The sequence below is a fragment of the Ctenopharyngodon idella genome, chromosome 13 (assembly GCF_019924925.1).
Source record: "Ctenopharyngodon idella isolate HZGC_01 chromosome 13, HZGC01, whole genome shotgun sequence".
In the NCBI taxonomy this organism is placed as follows: domain Eukaryota; kingdom Metazoa; phylum Chordata; class Actinopteri; order Cypriniformes; family Xenocyprididae; genus Ctenopharyngodon; species Ctenopharyngodon idella.
The window spans coordinates 31,874,659-31,898,655 of NC_067232.1; the positions used below are offsets into that span (position 1 = coordinate 31,874,659).

The following is a 23,997-nucleotide window of genomic DNA, read 5'->3' on the forward strand; positions in this document are numbered from 1 at the left end:
TGAAGAATGTAGTGTTTGATAACTTTATTCGGTTTCTGTATATTTCCTACCTGTTAGACACAGGTAAATATGACATTTATTATAATGGGTTTATTTGAAGATTGTTTTAAGTTCACTTTTTTTATATATATATATATAATTAATGTTTAAAAGAAATGAGTTTCATAGAGACATCAGTAGCAGTATTAGTATCAGTGATACCTTCATTCATAAAAAGATGGCATTAAAAATATTAAAAATATATCTTGATTAATTACAGGAAAAAAATGTGATTAATTAGTTTTTTTTTTTTTAATCGATTGACAGCACTAAATATAATATAACATGATTAAACCCACAAGCCTTCATTTCATATAAAGGAAGACCTTTGACCTTAGATACTTTATAATTTTGGCAACACTTTACAATAAGGTTCATTAGTTAACTACATTAGTTGACATGAACTAATAATGAACTGCACTTATACAGCATTTATTAATCATTGTTAATGTTAATTTCAACATTTACTAATACATTATTAAAATCTTGTTAACATTAGTTAATGCACTTTGAACTAACATGAACAAACAATGAACAACTGTATTTTCATTAACTAATGTTAACGAAGATTAGTAAATACAGTAACAGATGTATTGCTCATGGTTAGATCATGTTAGTTAATACATTAACTAATGTTTAACTAATGAACCTTATTGTAAAGTGTTACCATAATTATTTTTTTTTTACTCCCTCTTTATTCTTTGCTACTCGTGCATTTGATGACATTTCTTCAAATGCTTAAATTTCTTTTATGTGAATGGCAAAATGTGATTGATTTAAACTTCACCATTATTGCAGTTATCTCAAATAATTGCGATTAGATTAAATAACCATGATTAGACGATTAATCAATAAATGCAACAGGCCTATTTGCTTTCGTGATTACAATCCAATCAATTCCTGATGGATAAAATCTGCTCCTTTTTTGAATATCCTGCTGTACTCTGAGATGCATCACAATAACAGACGTGAAATGGGTTTTACATTGATTTTAAAGTTGGGATCCTTCTCAGGGTCTGACCTGTCTGTTGATAATCTTTTTATCCAGGTTGTCCCAGAGCATTTTCAGCTCAGTCATTGGCTCCAGGATGGAAGTGCGGTCGGATTCCTCGACCACCTTCTTTAGCAGGAGCCCGGCCTGATGGTTCAGCCTTTCCATCTCGATCTGTAGCTGGTATGCGTCACCTTTGAACTCCTTCACACACACAACAGCACACATTACGTGATGAGATCACTGTCTCACTATGGCTGTGTTTGTATATCTGACTGTCTCTACAATAACACACTGCTGGGCTATTGTGAACTATCTCTGCCACTAGTAAATTCTTAGGAATTGTGTACAAATGGAATCTTGGACTAAAAGCATGTTGGTTCACCTGTAAACCATTTTAAAAACATTAATGGTTAAAGATTTTCAGTTGTGCAGGCTTAAACCAACTGTGCAAGATGAAGCAAATGAATGGCTCAGTGTAAACACAGCTGCTGTGTGGTCTGTCAGCTCAATTATATTCATGAAACAATCAAAAATGAAAGGGACTGAAGATAAATAGCTCTAAACTTTGATCTGACTTGAACAGAAAGCACTGTGTCAAGGGTATGAGAAAATCTCCCACACACGAACAGTAAATCAATACCTTCAGCTCCTCGATCTGTTGTTTCACAGTCTCCAGGTCTGTGCCCACGGGCGGCATCGAATCCAGTTTGCTTTCCATAATATCCACTGAGTCAAACATGTTCTGCGGAAGAGGGGAAAACTATTGTCACAGGCTGCACAACATCCAAGCTTTACATCGAGTCGAGTTTCACTTATAGCCCCGATACAAATGTGGCTCAGATGACGGTGAGAATGAACAAAAGCCACACCTAAACCAATTCTACTCCAATCTGGGGTTTGGGGAAAACAAGTACAACTGGTTGATATTCACCTTGATAAGAAATAAAATATCTGCGAGAATAATTGAGAAATAAAATTTGAATTAATCAGCAACCGGAGTGACTCATTCCCTTGAAGAGGCTATATATATATAATTCGCTTTTTGTACTGCCAATGTGTGAACGGCTTCTAACAAAACTAGACTTCCTAGGTTGTCTATGAAAGCCTGTAGTCTGATTTTTATGTGAAGGACTCGGGACATTTTTGCTGGAAAATCCAAAGGATTTATGCTTATACAATGTTCAGGATAATGCCGAAAGAGTTATTCTGTACTGTAATGTCATTGTGTCGTGCAAAGAAAAGGGAGTTATTCAAATTGTAGACTCATATAGCCAGATCTAAATAGTCTATAATCTCAGATATACTTTATAATCAAACTATCAAAACAGTGTCATTTTAATGACCTCATCTGTCGACATGATACGAGTGAATCACAGAGCTGGTGCAAACATTTCCACATCACTATGATCAGATGCTTTCTTAACAGCTGTTTTCTCACCACTGTCATTTTTGTTGTGTGTTTATTTTGTTATTGAGAGGAAAGTGCGCAGCACATATTTACATATTCATCTAAACATGGCTCTCAGCAGAGTGAACGGCGTCTGGATGTTCATTAACAGTATATCACTGCAAAGGTATTTCCAACTTCTTTTTACCTCTAAACAAGGAACAAAAAAGACCAGTGACAAAAATGCCAGTGACAAAAAGCACTGGGTCATCATGGTTATAGGAAAGTCATTTTTTGCATTGTGACTTTTCCATGACAATTAAGCACTAAAGAATTTCCCTTTCAAATTCCCAGTAGTTTCACTTTTAATTTATGCTGATTTAAAAAAAAAAAAAAAAAAAAAAAGTATTAAACTTGAGCTGATATGATATATATATATATATATTTTTCTCTTTCAAATTCTTCATGTACCCTCTCGGCACCCACCAGGGCTAAATCACATCATATGAATTATTCATGGATAACACTTTATTTTAAGGTGATGTAGTTATACATGCTACATGTACTTACTTAAATTGTTAATTATGCATAATTATAAGCAAGTAATCCTAAACCAAACACTTTTAGTAAGTACATGTAGTTAATTAATATTCCTCAGTATGTAATTACATTGTAACAACGTCACCTCAGAATAAAGTGTGACCCATTCATGTAATAGCGCTTTTCCTCTATGAGCACATTCAGCATGACAGGCGATCAGACTGCGCTGACTAAGTTACAGTAGTTTGCCACAGCTGAATGATCAGACAGGTCTGTGGTGTGAGTCATCAGGAGGGTAATGATCTGTGTGTGTCATATTAACCTGGAGACTGTCCTGGAACTGAACCGCAGCTTGCATGGCTTCCTCTAGAGTCTCTACTCTCTCCTTCCATGTCTTGTTCAGGGTTTCCCAAGCTGAGTTCACCTGTGGGACGTACAAGATGTGGTCAGACAGTGTGACGCACAACTCTGACTCATCCAGCAGGAACGTCCGAACACAAATTACCATCATCGTTATGTATTTTAGGATGCCTAAAGTTTTTAAATTACTATTTTATCTATCCATTTATAAGCTCCATGTAAAATTCCACCATCACAAAAATGAAGAACATTTATCACATTTTTGTGATCAGTGCAGTGTCACAGAGAGACTAATACTTGTTCACTCTTTATTATTTTTATATTAATAAAATAATTATGCCTAAGGTAAACCCTAACCTTACACATGTAATGCTGGATAGACTAAGTTCATCATTTTTAAAGCATCCAAAACGCTTTAGAACTTTTGTAACACTTAGAAAAACCTACCATGGTAACCATAATTAAGAAAACCATAGTTACTACAGTTTTACTATAATAAACCCTTGATAACTTACTTTTAGCTCTCATTTGTAGAATACAAAATGAAAGATTCTGGAAGCTTACATCAATATATTATGATTTTACAATAGTAACAATTGCTCTAATAACTATGGTATTTTGGCAGAAACTATGATTGCTTTGGCCATTATTTGTAAGGGAAGCAACTGTTCTCCTATGACATTATTACCTCATCTATACTTTTCTTGATGACTGGTTTATCAGGTTCTCCACACGCTGTCATGAGCTCGGCTCCCAGATTCTGGACCACATTCAGTTCCTCCTGCAGCCCGTCAATCTCTTCTCTGAAGCTCTGTGGAGCAGAACAACGACTATGAAGTTGTTGCACAAAGCTGAATGAACATCAGACTCTCTGTTCAGAAGCCTCCAGACCTCCACAGACTCTTGCTGTTGCTTGACCACTGAAGGATCGACTCCAGGCTCCTCCAGCTCTCTCAGCAGATCGTGCGTGTCCTTGATGGTGACGATGAGAGCGCAGTGATCACACCAGAACTTCTCGGCTAAGTCCATGACATCCAGGAGCTTGGCCTCTCTTTCCTCCAGAAGAGCTTGGATGTCATTCCATAGAAACACCATCTGGTCCAGCTTATCTTGAACAGCTTTAAATGAAACAAAAGAAGGGAGGTGTCATCATGTCCAAAACCACACGCATTCTGTCACACCCTGCCTTAAAATCGAGTAGTCGCGCAACAGGATTATTATAGGTAACTAAATCTAAAATGATAAAAAAAATTATTAAAAGATCTGCAAAATGCTCCTCTCTAGAGTTATGTTTTTATAGTTAATAAAATCAAGTTAACAAGTTTTATGATTGAGTTTATTCATTAAAGAGGATCGAAACAACATTTATTGTTTGAATTTAGTTTGAAAATTTGAAAGTTGAGACTTGATTAATTTCAAAAGTAACAAAGCACAAAGCTTATTGGATGGCAGGGATTTTAAAGATTCGGTGCATTACTAACAAAAATAACTAAAAATTAAAATGTATAAAAACTATAAAGACACATTAAAATAAAATGACAAAAACACACAACACATTTACTAAAACTTTAACTAAAATTTAAAAGAAAATGGAAAATATAAAAATAAAAATTAATTTAAAATATTAATAAAAAAATACAAAATTATCTCAATGACACTAACACCGTCACTCAAGCCCAGATACGGCGAGATGACGACAGCACAGTTACCTTTGGCTGAAAGGTCCTTGTCTGCTCCTTCAGAGCGAGCGATCATCTCCTCTCCTCGCTGCTTGAGCGTCTCATACGACGGCTGAAGCTTCTCCAGGTCTACAGTCACCGCTTTGTTCTCTGATATCTGCTCACGGATCTTCTCCACCTCGACGGAGATGGATGGAGGCTGGCGCAGGCGTTCAGCAATGCGCTCCAGAGACTCCAGCATGGGGTCAATCTTATCATGGAACTGTGGAGAAATGATTTACACGAGTCATTTAAATACTTACAGTACCGCTCAATAGTCTGGAATAATTACATTTTTGAAAGCAGACTCTTTGTGCTCACTGAGGCAGTATATATTTGATAAAAATACAATAAAAAACAGAAATATTGTGAAAAAATTATTACAATTTAAAATAACTGTTTTCTATTTTAATATATCTTATTTTAATATTCAGTGTCACATGATCCTTCAAATCATTCCAATATGCCGATTTGATGCTCAAGAAACATTTTTGCCACTTAATATTTTTGTGGAAACCATGTTGCACTTCTATTCAAAAGTCTGGGGCAAGATTTAAAAAAAAAAAATAATAATAATATTTTTTATTCAGCAAGGGTGCATTAAATTGATCAAAAGTGACAGTAAATACATTTATAATGTTACAAAAGATTTATATTTCAAATAAATGCTGTTCATTTACCTTTCTATTTATCAAAGAATCCTGAAAAACTGTTTTCAACGTTGATAATAATAAGAACCATTATTAATACTTGAGCACCAATAATAATTGATAATAACTGAGCAGCAAATCATCATATTAGAATGATTTCTGAAGGATCATGTGACACTGAAGACTGCAGTAATGATGCTGAAAATTCAGCTTTGATCACAGAAATAAATTACATTTTACTATATATTCACACAGAAAACAGTTATTTGAAATTGTAATAATATTTCACAATATCACATTTTTTACTGTATTTTACTGTATTATTTCCATTAGTAAGAGGAACATTGGCTGACATTGTAAAAAAAAAAGGGGCAGAATATACAGAAAGTGTACCTGGGTGGATTTGGAGATGGCCTCATCCAGGGCAGCTGCTCTGTGCTTGACGTCGACTTTAAGCTGGCCGTACAGTCTGTCGGTGGCCTGGTATTTGTCTCTGATGGCCATGGCCTCTGTGGGACTCAACTCCACCAGCTGAGGGCCAGTTTTATTCATCTTGTCAATGTGTGGCTTGTGCTCTGCTATCAGCTCCCTCATTTGCTGAAGATGGAAAGTTTAATATCATCAGAATAAAATGCAGTGGGCTGTTTATAACATTATCATCAAAAAACTGTTAAAGATCAAGCACAATCCGACAACATATCATGCAGATCTCACACAGCATCTGTCAGGCCACTGATGTACATAATACTTTATCCTCTTGACCACTCTAATGAAGCACTAAGCCATCCGAGGCGCTGCATTACAGTGATTTTGTGACAGTTAAGCACAAGGCAAAACAGTATACCATGGTAAAATGAACAGCATATTGCTTTAATAAAATGCCAGCAACTGCACAGTACTTGACATTTCTTATGTCCATATGTCTACAAATTTCTTCAACGTGTCTACACTGGATGAATCACCTCATCACCACACACTAGGTATGTTTACATGCACTAATTTCTGATTTCACAATCTGAAAGTTCTGTTTAAATTAACGATGCAGGTTGCAATCTGATTCATACATTTGTTTATATGTGCATTTCATGTACTCTAACACTTTATTTTGATGCTCCTCAACAGATATTCTACTTAGTATAAGTAACTTTACAACAGTATGTCAACTTATTCTACTACCCCTAATAATCTACTAATACTCTAATGAGAGTTAGTCGACATGTACATTACTTATGGTCAACAGCAGGGCTGGATATTAACTTTTTTGCTCACCAGTCACTGTGGCTAGTGGTTTTCCAAAGTTACTAGCCACTCAGCATTTTCACTGGCCACAATTTTGACATTGATACCATTGGGAAAAACTGCCATATAAATATTTTTAATATCATCTCATAATTTGTCAGCAGGTTTATTAGGCTGCTGTCACTTTAAGACCTGATACACGGATCCAATATACTGTTACACATGCGTTTTCTTTCTCAACTGTTTACGTTCACTTAAAACATAACTGACTGTGTTTACATGAATACTCGCCAAGACCGGCATTTTTACATTATTTTGTCTGTATTTGACTGTTTAAGCAGCAAAAAATAACTCAATTTAGCACTGAGAGGCAGCTTTACGTGTGCGCACTTTGGGTGTGAGCAGAAAATCTGCGGGAATGAGTAAAATTATGCGCAATATACGCAATCCGATGCTGAAATTCAAGCCCTGTAACACCAACAATATTCATCCGGAGCAAATGAAACGAGTGAGTGAGGGGAGGAGGGTTTGTGTGTTGAATCGCTGTCGGAGAGATGAGAGAGAGAGAGAGAAAGAGCAGCTGGTATCGTGTAACTATTCTGTGGAAAATGAGTATTGGAAATGTGTCAGATATTTCAATAATGACATGTATTGAAAAATCTATATTTTTGACAACACTACATTGCACTTAGTTTATTATTTCAGATTATTTTGAAAAAGACTACAATTGAAAAATGGGTAGCACTTTATTTTACAGTCCTGTTTTCAATTTACATACGATGTACTTAAGTAATTACAGTACTTACAATAACTGGGTAATAACTAGGTACTAACCCTGAACCTACCCCTAAACCTAACCTTAACCCATGTAGTTACCTTATATTACCCTGTATTTCCTTAGGTAAGTACATTGTAAGTACACATACTGTAAAATAAAGTGCAACCAAAAAAAAAACAAAAAACATATTATATATAAAATTCAACCTGCCAAAGAAGGAGTGACTAGTAGGCTAGTGTTACACGCCACTGCTGAAATCCACCTGCATTTGGTGGATTGGCGTGTGTTATTGGCCCTGGTCAACAGAATGTCTAAAGTGGACCATCAAAATAAAGTGTAACCAAATGATTTTATTTCAGACAGATGATGAGTAGCAACCATCAACTCAAGGTGTGTGCTGCATCAGGCACTTCCCATGTCTACAGCTTCATTTGCTGTAATAGGAATGATCTAGCTCTTACCCTCAGCTCCTCTTGTTGCTGTCGAAGGGCTTCGTACTCAATAGCCGGCAGGGACAGCTGAGTGAAGGTAGTTCTCGTCTCCTGCAGCCATGGCCAGAGTTCATCGTATGTCTCCCAGAACTGGCAGGCTAGAGAATGAGCTCTCTCCAGCTGCAGACAGCGCTCCGAGTTCAGCTGACTAACCACACTGTATTTCTCCGACAAGGCCTGGAGCTTCACCTGTATGAGACCACAGTGATTTTACCTCTATGTTACACAGCTTAGGCTCCCTCTCTTTATAAATGTACTTATATTTACCCTCAACGCCTGCTTCTCTGCTTCATCTTTGCTGTTCATAATGGCCTCGCCGGTCTTCACAATGTCATCCACGGCATCTTTATGTCTCATAATGTCCATGGAGAAGCTCTGGAGGAGAAAGCAAGCTTTAGACAATGTGCGTTTTATAATGTATATGTTAAAGATGACCACGCAAATTCCCGACTGACCTTCTGAGCCTGTAGCTGAGCTGTGGTCTGCTCCGGCTCAAGCCTGATGTCTCCAAGGCACGACAACTTCTTCTCCGCCTCCGTCAGCCACTCCAGCTCTGCGGCAGCCGCCTGATCAAACTGCACATCAGAGGAAAAGCAAGCAAACAGTGATATGTGACTGTCCATATCACATTTCCATGCGTTTCTAGTATTCCATGCAGTTCTAACAAAATGCATACATTTAATTGTAAATAAAAAAAAAATCAAGATTAATTGAGTTTGATGTATTATATACACATTTTATATGTTCATAATGCACAGCTTCAACCCAGAGAATTAATGGAAACAAAGCAGCAAAATCAAGCCATTCAGAAATTCACACATCTATGAACTCATTTACATGATCCCCTAAATTTACATAACAACACTGTGAATATTCAGCAGATGAAGACAGGTTGTTACTTGTTTTACAAGCAAAGAGATTAGCCAGTCAGGTCATTTGCATATATAAGTCTAAAGACAGTATGTTTAATCCTCAGATTCAGATACTGAGTGGAAAATGTTCATGAAAAATGAAATCAAGATAAAATACATAACATTCCACTTTATAATAGCCAGATAACCCATATTACTAATATATATATATATATATATATATATAAATGTATTATATCTTATTAATATTTTATTGTACATAGTATTTTAAAAACTAGGTCAGCTATGCATAAACTAATCAGTATAAATGATATAAACACACTAATGTGATGCAAATGAAATCAATCTGGGTCACACTCCATTAGTTTATTATGTAAATACCATCAAGGCGACTCAAGAGGATAAATTGAGTTTGGACTATAAAGCATTAAGAATTAACAGCACAATGAGACCGATCACTCTTGGCAGCAATCACAGGCGCTTCATTGTTTGGGCTTTTCAACAAACTTCATTGTGAATCTTCCTAATAGACGGGTAGTGTTATTTTCTCAAGCAGCTGAGAACCGCCGTACCTGCTGGGATTTTAAGATGGCAGCTCCAGTCTGGTCCACATGCTGTGTAATGGCATCGCTGGCCGATCTGTAGCGCTCGTTGTAATCTGTGACCATCCTGTCTAATCCTTCTCTCGCTCGCCATGGGACGAGTTCCAGCAGAGCGCTGCTTACTTCATTAAGAGAGTCGACCAGTGGCTTCTGCTCCTTAACCTCCTTCAGCAGAGTCTGAATGTGACAAATAAAGGCAAATAAACTGATGTAACCAACCAATTATGAGTGTATTTGAATATTAAAAACACTTTCTATTTTAAAATATTTTTCTGTTAATTTTAAGTAGATTTTTCTTATGGGTTTTAATGTGTGAAATAGAGTTTTTGGTGTCACTTTATTTTACAGTGTCCTTGTTATACATGTTACATGTACTTCCTAGAGTAATATCAGCAAATTATGCATACTTACAAGCAACTGACCCTAAACCTATAAGTACATGTGATGTTAATTATTAGTTGTTAAGTACTTATTTGTGTAATTTCACTGTAACATAAATAAATATATATTTAACTTGTGTCTTATTTTAACTGCATTTTTTTTTTTAATTCAACATCAGCATTATATTGCCATCAGCCAGTCTTTGCAAGCTTTTTATAGGAGTTATATTTGATTTTAATTCTCAGTTATGTTTCAGCAATAAAGTTGGACATCAAAGACCATATAATTTAGTCTGGCAAATCTGAGCACAGTTTGAGATATTATTGATATCTCTTCTGAAACTAGGAAGGACACAAATAAGAGGGAGACTTAGGGTGCGTTTACACAACAACGATGTACTAAAAACGGAAAAGTTATCCTTTTGTGTTTTCGTATACAGACAACACAGTTGTGAAAATGATCCTTGTTCATACGGTTCCATGTAAACAGCTAAAATCGCTGTATTTTGCTGTCAGGCCAGTAGTTGGCGATGTCACTTCGTAAAAAAACACTACACGCCTATAGACTGAACACATAATACGCATGCGCATGACGTCACCGTTTTCACAAATTCACGTTTTTTTTAGGTTTTACAGAGACGACAACAGTATCATTGTCAAAAACTTTCACTTTGAAACGCGTTTTCAAACGTTTGCATTTTTAGGCCCCCAAAACGCCATTATCATGTAAATGAACGACCAAAACGCATAAAAACTTTTTCGTTTTTAGATGAAAATGGTGTCATTTAAACAGCTCCTTTAAAGACTCAATTTGTTTGGTATTCTAAGTGCCTAGCATAAACACTGTTGTCAATTTTCTTTCCTATGGGTTAAAATGCTGCAGCACTGTCACTTACTTTCTGCCTCTCTTGCAAGCAAGTGAGCTGCTCTCCGACTGGTTCTTCAGCTTTAAATGTAGCCAGCTCAGACTCTACCTTCTCCAGCCAGGAGCTCAGCTCCTCGTGGGTGTTTTGCAGCTTTGTGGCAAGAGACAGGGCTTTGTCCAGAGTCTTTGAAACATTGCTGCTCATTGTGTTGATCTCTGAATACCTCGTCTTTATTCCATCCAGTTTACCTTGGATGACGACAACCTCATCACCTGAATGAAAGTGAACACACACATGATTCACAGGCATTCATACAGAGAAAACTTCACATCAAACAGCAAACCTTCCAAATATTGACTAAGGGTTTTTTCTTTAATCTCACCTGTGGACTGTTTCAACAGTTCTAACCCATTTAGGATGGCCTGTTCAATGTTTTGTTTCCTCAACTCAATGTCTTCATGAAGAGCCTGGACATTGAAACATACATCAGTCACCAGCATCTTCTAACAGAGCGATAAAAAAAAATCACACCACACCACTGAAGACAGAGATATTAAATGATCAAAACAAAGGGAAGGAAGCCTTAAGAGGAGGAGCTTGTAAAGTACCAGCTGCTCAGCGTGCTGTTTTGCGAGCACGGCCATCGTGTAGTCTTGAATCGAGACTTCGCTCAGTTTGCGGTGCACCTCATCGAGCCAGGTCATTAGGGACACTTCGTCCTCCCCAAAGAGCTGCGCATTAGCCAGGGCCTGCCGCAGTAACTCGGCTTTCTGCCGGCAATGCTCCTGCAGCTCCATATAGCTGCTGTTCATGTTGTCTAGCTTTGCCTGCACCAACTCCTTGTCATCCACACAGCCGACCGCCCGGAGAGATTGGCCCAGACTCATGGCCTGGTACAAGAGCTTACCACGGCCCAAAACCTCCTCCTCTAAGGCCTGTTTACCATGGATGTCACATAACCAGGGAGCGGAAACCATAATAACAGAAAAAAAGAATGGATCAAATGTGAACATAAGGGAGGAGAACATAAATGCAGGGGAAATGGGCAATGGATAAAAAAGTAAAACACAATGGAGAACAAACTAAGCATGGTCATGGGACTATGCTGTCGCTACAGACGGTTCTGTACCTTATGCTGAGAGATTTGCTCCTCTAACTTGGACGTCTGGGTGCCAATGGGCTCTGAGTTGGCTAGTCTTTTTTCGGTAGCTGTCAGCCACTCCGTCAAAGGCTCAAGGGTCTCGTGGAATTGCTGTGCCACCACCAAAATATTCTCCAGCTGCTTGTGTCTGCCAAGAATGCTGCAGTTAGTTTTATTGCTGGACATGACTGGGTTTGATTATACTGTACACACATATACTAAAACACAGTCTTTTACCCATGAAAAAAGACAAATCTGGAATTTATACATGCACAGCAGTGATTATGATTATACCTTATAAGCAGAGTTGGAAAATGAGAACTGATTTGTATTTAGAGCTGTAACTTAAGATTTGTCCACCAAAGTTTAAACTGGTTCAAAACCATTGTAAAATGCTGGTAAACACATAAAACATATAAACTATTAATGCCAGAAATTGCTAGTAAATTTCCCAAAATAATTACAAACAAACGCAGAAACACATTAAATTAAACTAGTGCTGTCAAATCCATTAATCGCATCTAAAATAAAAGTTTGTTTACATAATATATGTGTATAAATATTATTAAATTTAAATATATATAAATTAAATTTACATATATATATATATATATATATATATATATATATATATATATTTATTAGGGGTGACCCTGAATAGTCGACGACTCGATGCTTCGATAGGAGGAGCCTGATTCGACTACCAATCTCACAGTCGAATCTTCGTAGAGGTGTTATGAAACGAGATATGGGGGTGCTCAATATCTGATTTTACATAGACTTACCGGTTCTCTCCCAATAGTTTAATATACAGCCTATTATAATAATGCTGTAAATAAAAATGTGAAAAGAAAGAAGCTTTTTTTGAATAAATCCAACCACCCCTGTGACAGATTTAAGTTTTACTTCCATGATCCGTGACCGACAGAGGAGAATCTTGGCGGCAGGGATTAAATCTTTGGGATAAGAAAATCTAAAGTGTAGAATTGGATGCACTTTGAAATGGTAAAAGATGATCCAAAAAACGTAAGATGCAAGTTGTGCCAACAGATCATGTCGCACTTCTGCCGGCCAACATTAACGAGCTGACTAATGTTAGCTGACTAACGCACTATTTGAAAAGACTCAAACGGACACAGGCAGATCGTGTGAAAGAGATTTTTTTCTCTCAATCAGGTAGGGTACAAGTGATTTCAGAACATTTCAGCTGGTTCTAATTTGATTTTTGGATGCTGTGAATGTTTAGCTAAAAAGACTGCCACTCCAGTTTAGCGTTTATTGTCTCTGCAGTTAAAAAGACAAAGTTGACAGTTCTGGCTATAGCTACTTTCGTTATTTTACTGATCACTCTGGGTTATCTAATTGAACTATTTGTGGCTTGTGTTTTGAATATATGTTCCCCTGCACTTTAGGCATTTTGCAGTTGTGACTTGATTATGACTATTTCATTTTTAAAATTATTTTTATTTATTAGAACAGTATATTCTGTTCTAATTCAATTCTGTAAATTCATTTTTGATTGTTTTTTGGTGCATCGATGTTGCACTGTAGAGTTAAAGCTTGCTCACACAGGCAATTTAGCCGATTTAATTTGATTTGCCGACATGTGAAATGCATATCTATCTGCAGTGTGGCCTTTCCCCCCGCTCCCCCGCTCACACATATATGATTTGACTATCAGTCGAATATAGGCAATCTGATTCAAATCTGATTTGACTATGTAAATCCGTAGTCGGGGACACCCCTAATTTACACACACACACACACACACACACACACACACACACACACACACAGTTAGATGTGATTAGTTGTGATTAATCGATTTGACAGCACATGACATTTGTTGTAGAAACACTGAAATTGTATTTTTAGTAATTAAGGGAACATCTTATAAGACATTTTGCAAAACAAAACATTTTGATACCTATTTGATTTGCCAACAATGGGCACTTTATGTCCAGAATTTAATAATAGATTTGGTAACAATTTATTTCGATGGTCCACTTTAGACATTCTGTTGACTATAGGGAATGTTGTTCCTACATGTCAACTAACTCTCATTAGAGCATTAGTTGAGTATCAGCAGACGGTCTGCTTAATATCTGCTAACACTTTATTTTGATGCTCCCAACAGACATTCTACTGACTATAACTTGGCAAGTACATTTCAATTTACTCTAATAACCCTAAACCCTTATTCTACTAACCCTAATCCTACCCCTAACAGTCTACTAATACTCAAGTAATGCTCTAATGAGAGTTAGTTGACATGTAGGTGCAGAGTTACTTATAGTCAACAGAATGTCTAAAGGGGACCATCAATATAAAGTGTAACCATAGATTTGTGTTTGTTAATAGTTTTACCTGTTCTCAGCTTTCTTGAGTAGGGCATCCCACCTTTGCCCCAGGCATTCAATCTCTCTCGCTATCTTCTCCTTATCAACAGTGTCAGCTAAGTCTGTCACCTTCCGTCCCTCCGTCTTAATCAGCTCCACTGTAGCTCTTCGGTCATCCAGCAGTCTCTGCAGGAGCTAGACAGAGCCGAATGGAAAAATAAATTAATATCAAAAACCAAAAGTAAAACCAAAAGATTCACATCAGCAAACTGATTCTCATTGAGATAGGGTCTAAGCATTTCTGACGTCATACCTTCTGCTCTTGTATCTGTGCTTTGACCACTTTGAATTCTGCTGATGGAGGCTTCTGATTGGCCACCAGCTCCTCTGTGTCCGTGAGCCAGCTGAGAAGGGACTCCAGTGCATCCTGGAACCTGCCACAGTGCAGCAGGGCTTCATGAAGCTGTGCAGATCGCTCCGCAACCTGAGAAGATCACACATACAGCAGTGCTGAGGAAACTACCTTAAAACTGTAGCTTGGCATGCTACACATCATTAAATTAGTTGGTGCAGCATCTCACACTACACCGCTACTTGTTCTAAAACATAGGTACCAGAAAGGCTACGCTATTTTGAAAACTTCTCAAAGCACTGAAAAATACAGCTAAGGTACTCGTCAGTACTTGTTAGGTACTCACCAACATTGGCAAACATTATGATTGCTATCAAAAGATTATGAGCATTCCAGAGTGCAGTGGATAAAGAAATCGAACAATTCACACATGATATTATTGCAACTCTTCAACTGAAATGTAAACATTTTGTGAAACTTAGCTGAAGAGTGGGTCTTACTTTTTTGTTGAGGGTGTTCCATCTGGTGTTGACCTCTTCTAGATCATGATCAAGGCTTTTGGTGCTGGTGCCTTTGGCAGCATTCTGGATCAATGAATGGCCCAGAGTATTCAACTCGTGCAATTGGCTCTGCAGCGACTCAATGACGTCTTTCTGGAAAGCCTGTAAGTGATAAATATAGAAGAACACCAAAAACCAATGAAAAACCGCTAAGCTGTTAAATGTTTGAAGATTCATTGAACTATGATCTTTAAAGTTACTCTTTGACACTACCTAGAGTTCTCAGTTATGGTTCTACATTAAGAATCAAATGTATCTTTGATGTTTCTCCTAAAACTCCTTAGGAGACATAAACATTGAAACAAAAGAGACTTTATCAATGTGCATATAGCATACAGCATACAGTAACTTCTACTACAATCCCATTTTGGGAACCAGCATCCAAAACATAAGCTAGTGCCCAGTTACATTGGTCTTTTCAGCAGGGTAACTAGATATGTTTTAGCCAGCATCCTTATAAGGTGATGTTCTTCCACTAAAACGGGCACTATGTGCTCCAGCGCCAGTCAACTGGTTGATGTGAGAGGCTTCTACTCAGTTATAGCCAGCTGTGCACGATCACAACATCTGAGTCACTGACCAGCAAATAACGATAAACCCAATTCAGCTGTCTCCTAATCTGATAAAAGGCCAAACGGCACTAGCCAGCCTCCCAGGAAACGTTAATCAAACAATCAACATTCACCAGCTATTTTGGGGTACCTGGGTGGAAGGCAAGGCCACAAGGTCCATCTGCGAACATTCAGCTATGGATGTTAATAGACTCTCTATGTCTTCATCGTCCATGTGTTTTATTCCGTTGGTGAAGCCTGCCTCCCTTTCAACTAACAACAAGAAATCCTCCAAGTCTGCCATTTTGGAGTCTGTAGCTCTTTGCTCGTATTCATAACTCTTTTCATCCTTAGTTACATGTTTTTCTATATTCTGCAGGCAATGTGAAAGAGTCTTTGGTTCTGTCACCACAACACTGAGCAGCTCGCAGTCATCCTGTGAACAAGTGTCTTCAAGAAGTTCAGCTGTGGGTAATTCCTCATATCCTGAAAATGTTGTGGACATATGTGTTTTACTGCTTGACTCTGGCAGCGTACTGACATTTATATCTGGACAATTGCTATTAGAAACAGTGTGCTGACCCACACCAAGGTCTGAGTTGTATGTATTGTTAAGTTGTTGGCTTCCAAGAGTTGATGCATCTGTGTAATACAGTGGAATTGGTAACCTGTCTTTCATTGGGGAGAAGGGGAAGTCTTCCTGACCAGAGCTGAGGGAACGCCCTGGCTTCAGGTCCCCAGATAAGTGCACTCCCTCAGCAGAAGAAAGGCTTCTTGTGCCTGGCCCGGTTCTCCTCTGGGCTCGTGGGTTTTGTTCTCTTTCCACAGTTGGACTACACAGGCCCGAATCACCTTCTGAAGTAAGAGAGTTTGTCATACTGCGTCCTCTTCCTACTCGACCCAATCCACGTTGGCCCGTTCCATCATTGCACAGCGTTCCGCTGGAGCTGCCGAACTCACTGAGGTTTGCGGGGGCGAAGGTCCGCCAGGAGCGGCGGTGCTGAGGTGGCTCCCTTTTCTCGCCAACTGGTCGTGGCTTACACAGCATGGTGTCTGCACCCCGGATAATATCCCCATTAAGCTTCAAGCCGTCACACACGAGCCGCTCATCCAAACGCACCGCCTCCCTGCTGCGGAGCTCAAAGGCACTGGAGGAGGCCAAGACGCCGTTCCCACAGAGTGCGCTTATGTCCATGGTGCGATGGCTATATGGCAAAGTACCAACGAAGTGCCTTGAGGCCAGGCTGCCCTTGGAACCTGAGTCGATCTGTTCATTCAGACGCACTGTGTCATATATGGACCTCTGGGGAACATAACAGTCATCGATGTTGAGGTCTTCCTCCTCTCCTTTTCCCACACAAGAAGGGTTCTGCCGCAGACAGTCTGGTCTACTCAGAGGTTTTCCCATTATGACAACTTACAAATGACGTATAACAATGAGGTAAAGGTTTTCAGTGCAACAATCCTTACAGACATGAAAAACATTAAGCCAAAAGGGAGTCCTTACTTTTGCAAGTCAATAGACATACGCTTTACCCCAACGAAAAGGTAAGAAAATAAATACAGCCGTTAAAGAAAAATATAGACTTTTGCTATGAATATACAATTTAAAACAAAAAAATTACAATACCACAAAAAATACTATGAATTTCTTTAAATTACTTTAATAGAGATTGGTGAAAATAAAGTTAATGAAAAAAAATATATATATATATATTTTTTTAAAATAAACTTTTGGTATTTCTCTTAACACATCACTTCTTCCTCTTAAACATCCTTTTCCAAGATGACAATCCTGCTGATTTCCATTTCTCCCCATTGTCACAACTCTTCATTGTTGCTTGTTTCCTTAGTTCTTTATAACTCCATCATATACATCATGCAGTCCAAAAAGTGCCTGGAATTTTAGAATTTCCTGAGAACTCCCCTACAGTTATCCACACAGAGGTATCCCGTATGCATGATGGTGGCATATCCTGATACAAATCCTGAAATCTGGGAAAACAAAGCCATAAGCTCCAGGAGAAACAAAAAGCCGCTCCTGCCTCTCTTGTGGTCCAACCGGCAATGACAGACACCCTCCTGGCACAGGCCTCAAGGCCCCGCCCCCCTCACATTATTCAGGCAACATCTGCCACAGCTCCATTTGTGTGGTGGCCGGCTCATGCTGATTGGTAGATGCTTGACCCTCTTTTAATTCTCCCCTTCTGTCTCCGTGTCCCATTTGACTTAACTTCTTAGTGTGCTTCTGCTCTGACAGCAGCCCTCCTCCTCTTGTCAGGGTAGGGCAGAGAGAGAGAGAGAGAAAAAAGCGGCCGGCACCCTTTCAGATGACATCACACAAGGCAGAAATAGATATGCTTTCTGCTCTCTTGCCCTTTCCGTCCCTTGTTTCTCCTCCTCTCTGCCTGGTGTTTTGGAGCCACAGAAGTGCCTGTAGTGTCTCATAATTACAGTGGAATGCTGAGGGAGGAACTAGATGTGGGTAATGAAACACCGTGACCTCTGCCAAGTGCGTGACAGGTCTTTTTTCATGGCAAGTGGACAAGGTGGGAGAAGCAATGGATTAAAGGCTAGACTGAATAAAGAATGCAGTTTTGTTTCTGGTACTTGTCAACGTTACGTCGGCAAGATAATCTCTGGATACGTTCTAATCACCTGATAGTGCCTTCCGTAGTGAACTTCTCAGTGCATTTTACTCAAATTGTAGGGAGCGTATATGCTCAGATTTAAAAGGGCCCTACATAGGGAACGGGGAGGGGGGTGAGGATTATAAATGACCACGAACCGGGACTCAAACTCGGGGTGCCTGAAGTGCAACCGCACCATGTGTTGGAGCGCTGCCCACGAGGCAACTAGCTATATATCAATAAATCACTTCATTGAAAGCGGAAAAGGAAATTTACTTATCAGTCTTAGCGCACCAACTCAGTACTACATGACATTATCATACGTGAAAACCAAGTGTTGCCTGTGTATGATGACATTACAGCGTATTCTAAGTGAACTACATACTTTCCCTTCTAAGTGTGTGGGGGATAGTGAACAGTGCATAGGCATCCAGAAATCAGAACACAGCCTCTGTGCTAGCGAAAAGAGGAAACTGGCAGAGGTGAAGAGGTTAAAGAGATGTCTGTGATTTGAAGAAAGGATATTTTGAAATAATCCAGGCAGTGAATTAAGAAAGACATTTGTTTTCATAGTTCCAAGGTCCAAGTCTTTAATGTCTCTGAGACGTGTTTACTGCTGTTGACGCCACATGGACGTCTCATGAAGCAAATAAAAGGGATTTATCTTTCTATGACGCAATTTATTTGGATGAACTTGACCATTTGCTGTGCTTTACAGCTGCTTGATCTCAGGGCCTCATTTATGAAACATGAGCAGAATTTCTGTATAATTTTTTATAAATTAATTCTTATGTAAAATGTGACAATTTGCGCATGAATTATTTTACAAACAATTTACACAGAAGTTTGCGGTCCTTGGAGTTTTGGCCAATCATTTGCAGTTTACTAATGGAGCCAGCTTGCAACTTTGCAGTGGGCCTTTTAAATGTGGATGAACAAATTCTCTGCCCTGATATTACATGCATGAAACCATTCATTTAAAACCAGACATGATGGGAAACAATGCCCGTCTGTGCACAGAAACAGGGCAGGGATGTTTCCCCATCCGAAAAAAAACCTCTGTCAACAGAATCTCTCACCATTCACATGAACAATACCCACAGGCACTGAAACGCAGAACTATTATTTAGACGAGAACAAAGCTTTTGTTGAGAAAAAAAAAAATCTCAGAATAAATTCCTCCAGCACTCAAGGGCTGAGATCCGTTGGGCCAAAAACGTTATCTCTCTCTCTCTCTCTCTCTTTGTCAATGTCCCATGCAACATGATCACAGTCGAATAACAACTTCATCATAATGCAACAATGTGCATAAGTTCTGGTGCTCTGCTGGTGCAGGGTTTCAGGTTCCCTGTTGGGCGTCTGTACGGTGAGTCAGGCTGATGATTCAGCCAACACTGGGGGCCTCACAAAAACCCTTTTCCAATAATCACCTATGGAATTATGAATAGCTATGATTCAAGAGCCAGAAATTCCCACAGGTTTGCATGAGACATTAATGTCATGTCTAAGTAGTGGAAAAGAAGACAAACAATTGCTTCATTTCCGAACATCTCCTGTAAAGCTCACCTCCACAGTGCTGTGGGGCTGTTTGTCACTGTCATGCGTTGCTATGTGTTTGCTAAGGTGTTCTGGGTAGTTGTTAGAATATTGTGGGTTGATTCTAGCTGGCTTTACTCAAATGACCCCACCTCCAGTTCTCTATGATATTCTGGTCTTTACACATGGCTCGGCTCCCTACATTTCGGGGTTTTTTTCACAAATGATTCCAGTGAATTGTAACAAAGATAAGGATAAACAAGCAACATATTTTTAAATGACAAAGCCTCTCTTTGTGTTTCACGATCTGGGTAATTTCCCTGAGTTTAATGGCCGTATCAGTGCGAACAAAGCTGATTTTCCAGCAGCAGCTGATGTAGCAGTGATCATCCATCCAGACATTGAAAAGAACAAAAAGACTGGGGGAGCCCGAACAACAAGGGGCCAAATGATCGACTGAACAGCGGCAGCTGATGCTTCAGCACAGCGCATGGACGTCCATGTTTGATTCATATGCACATCCAAATATAGGTTAAGCTTCTTTCAGCTTCAAGCGTTTAAAGGCTTTCCGGACAATGTTTTATCCCACTTTAAGTCTCGACAATGGTTTTATCCAGGAATGATATTGTAAATCACATTGTTTTGTTGAGCAGGTTTTCTATCACTGTTGTAATAACATTACAATATTATCCATTCTAATATTTCCTACAATTTCTCCTAGTAGTAATTAAACTGTAACAAGAACTGAGAAATCTACTCCAGGTCTTTTGTTTATGATATGAAACACACTGCGTTGCCATAACAAAAGAATAGAAAGAAGGCTTTGCTCCAACTTTTGGAGGCACAAGCTTTATTTTTTGAGGATCTGAACAATCCAGAAATTCCTGCAGCAGCATACTTTTCCAAATGATGTACCACTTGAAATATGGAGTCAAAAAACATCGAGAAATCCAAACTGACAGGCCAAAACAAATATGTAATTTTTTAAAGTGGAAGTCAACTTCTCTAAAAATATTCCTGGTTAAATACAAGTTAAGCTTTATCAACTGCATCTGTGGCACAGAAAACATTTTCGACTCATTCCTCAGTTTGTAAAAACGAACAAAAACAGCTGTTTGAAACAAGACAAACATACATTTTTCTGCATTGCATACTTCTGTTGTGAGCATGAAACTGTCAGCAGGGTTTTTTTTTTTTTTTATAAAAACAAATTATTTTCAGGTAATGTAACGCTTAAAATAAAGTTGTATTTTACGGAACATCCTTTAATCCTTTAATGCTTTGCTTGAAACAATATCATAAACATGCATTAAAAGCAACCACACGCAATAGCAAAAAAGGCTGAGATGATTTTTTTTTTATATATATATAATAGTAATAAACAGTTTTGCTAATGTTCTGCAAACAGAATCCTTAATTTTAGCAGGTTAAAATGAAGGGGAAAAAAATTATGTAGCAGCTAAAAATAAGAGAGCTAAAAACATCCATTGTTTGCACTGAATATAGAGGCCTGCTCTAGCACTTGCTAACAGGTCAAGGAGCAGAAGTCAGACCCCGCTAGCTTTCACTGGCCACTACGATGCACAGCACCCCTCTGGCCCTCAGCTGCCTCACTGCACATTTGCAACAATGATCCATCAGCTGACGTTCTTTTGTTAGCACCAGATGCTCACCCACATATTGAACTGTCGAGAGGAAGATCTAACACGTGGCTAACAGACCAAAACCATGCTACATAACTGAGGAGCAAGATAGCAAAAATCCTCATGTAAAACTCTGCAGATAAAAATAACTTTCATTTTCTGTGAAATGTTTTGCTTGCAAACTGTGGCACTTGCTTTGATATTCATACATTATTAAGTGTGATATAAAGATGAAGTGTAATTTCTGTGCTACTAGTGGCACCAAAAGGAATTGCAGTCTGTTTGATTGAGCAACTGGGCACAACATAACAACACTGGCTCAACCAATGGTGTGAGTTTGTCCAAAAAATGGAACATTGTGACTGACTGCTTGAAGACAGTCAATATTTCTGCAACTCTTTTTGGTGCCACTAGTGGTGCATACATTACACACTTCACCTGTTCAAATATTTTTGGGTGCACTGTAGATACAGATCTTGTTCATTATGAAATGCAAAGCTCACATTTACCTCATGATCATTAATGAGTAAGACTACTAAAGGTAATTTCTTACAGTTCTATTTGCAATATATCAATCCTTTAAAATGTCAGTGCACTGCTATGGACCTTCGAGAAGGGGAACAGAACAAGGTAATGAATCTTAATTTTACCTTGAAGGACTCCAGTTGTTGGTTAATGACTTCTGTTTCCAATCCAACAGACCCTTGGGACTCCTCTTGCTTCTCGGCATTGCTCAGTTTATGGGTAAACTCTTGGGCCTTGCTGTAGAACTCCTCCAGATGACCGAGGGTCTCCTCAACCTGCTCTCTTCTACCAGTGGCTCGGTCCATCAGCTTCCCACATTGCTTGCCCAGGGCTTCCAAGTCTCTCTTCAGACCCAGGAGATCTGGTGAGGCCTCTGACTCCAGCATCTTCTTGCAACTGTCTCTGCCATTGGCTGTGTTGGTCATCAGTTCCTTAAGTTTAGCAACAAAGTCTTTGATAGTGCTTTGCTGATCCCGTAAGGTGTCAAGATCCCTGCCTACTGGAGCCATACCATCTAACTCGTCATCCAGGTCTGCGAAGTTTGCAAACATTTCGCGGATGCTATTCTGGAATTGTCCAATGCCCTGGAGCTTGTTCTCCAGGGTGGAGCAAGCATCCTCTACCTTTTTGGTAATTGACATGTGGTCTTTTTCCAAGCTATCTGCCTGAAGAAGAAGGTCTGTCACACCTTCGACCTCAGAAGCATCTACTACAAGACTTTGTGCAAGACTTTTGAGATGCTCAATCTGGTTGTGGACACCCTCTAAGCTGTTCTGCTGAGCCTTCATGTTGGACAGGTTCTTGTTGCTGTAGGCCTGGACACCCAAGGAAGAGTGAGAATCGAGCTGTTTCCTGACACCCTCTAGTTGGCCCTTGGCTTCTTTCTGTAAGTCGTTGAACTCTTTCAGCTTCTGCGAGATATTTTCTAATGTTTCTCTTTTGAGCATTAAATCTTCTGTCAGCTTATCCACTCTTTTACCAGTGGTTACCTTCTCCTCCCTAACCGTATCGCCATCTGATGTGACGACCTCCAGGAGGCTGTCTGCAGCTGTGTTCATCATCACAACTAGCCCTCTATGCTTGTCAACGTCCTTCTGGATGGCCTTCAACTGTGAGAGGGAGCCCTCGATCTCCACTGAGTTCATGCTGAGCTTCACATTCTTCTCCCTGTCTTCACACTCTTGCAACCATGAGCTCAGCTTCTCTAAATGTTCCTTGTACTTCAAAGCCCTCTGCATGGCACCTTGAAGCTTTTCTGCTTGCTCAGCATTGCTTTTCTTCACATCATCCCAGCTGGACTTTAGAGCAGAGAGCTGTCCCTGAAGTGCCACCTTTTCTGCCCCCTCTGTTCTCTGAAGGAGAGTTTCACCCTCTTTCATGATGGTGTTATAAGGTTCCTCATGGTCACTAATGGCCTTCTGAACAGCACTGTTCTCCTTGAGACTCTGTTTTAACATCTCTGCATAAGCGGAGATGGGCTGTGTCTTACACTGGTCCTGGAGAGTTTGATTCAGCCAGGCTTGGAAGTCCTTAGATGTCTGATGGAACTGCTGGGAGCTGGCAAAAGCCGAGTTGAGCTGCTCAATCCGCTTTCCTGGTAAACACAAGGTAAAATATAAGAATGTTAGATAAGAAGTCTGAACAGTTGTCACAATTATGTAATAGAGTGTCTGAGCAGGGAATAACACGACAAGTGTCTAGCGTCTAGAACATTTTCAGCCATGACTGAAGGCAAAAATGCTGCGTGAAGTGATTTAATATATTAATAATGAAATAATATATTATTTTTGATTATTATTTAAAA

The 23,997-nt window shown here is 39.1% G+C and overlaps 1 protein-coding gene across 6 annotated transcripts in view; it reads right to left on the reverse strand.

Annotated features, from left to right (window-relative positions):
• Nucleotides 1–23,997, reverse strand: part of dst (dystonin) — a 197,254-nt gene that overhangs the window by 33,557 nt on the left and 139,700 nt on the right. For 5 of the 6 annotated variants that reach the window (XM_051916336.1, XM_051916339.1, XM_051916338.1 and 2 more), the window contains 19 exons: nt 22,319–23,787; nt 15,249–15,410; nt 14,710–14,880; nt 14,425–14,591; nt 12,046–12,205; nt 11,525–11,851; nt 11,299–11,383; nt 10,947–11,188; nt 9,641–9,847; nt 8,652–8,771; nt 8,464–8,571; nt 8,167–8,385; nt 6,082–6,285; nt 5,030–5,261; nt 4,212–4,438; nt 4,009–4,131; nt 3,283–3,384; nt 1,674–1,775; nt 1,061–1,234 (listed from right to left, as the gene is read on the reverse strand). In XM_051916336.1, the coding sequence (XP_051772296.1) occupies nt 1,061–1,234; nt 1,674–1,775; nt 3,283–3,384; nt 4,009–4,131; nt 4,212–4,438; nt 5,030–5,261; nt 6,082–6,285; nt 8,167–8,385; nt 8,464–8,571; nt 8,652–8,771; nt 9,641–9,847; nt 10,947–11,188; nt 11,299–11,383; nt 11,525–11,851; nt 12,046–12,205; nt 14,425–14,591; nt 14,710–14,880; nt 15,249–15,410; nt 22,319–23,787 (4,601 nt within the window). The remainder of the gene's footprint in view (nt 1–1,060; nt 1,235–1,673; nt 1,776–3,282; nt 3,385–4,008; nt 4,132–4,211; nt 4,439–5,029; nt 5,262–6,081; nt 6,286–8,166; nt 8,386–8,463; nt 8,572–8,651; nt 8,772–9,640; nt 9,848–10,946; nt 11,189–11,298; nt 11,384–11,524; nt 11,852–12,045; nt 12,206–14,424; nt 14,592–14,709; nt 14,881–15,248; nt 15,411–22,318; nt 23,788–23,997) is intronic. The other variant, XM_051916341.1, reaches the window with a different exon arrangement.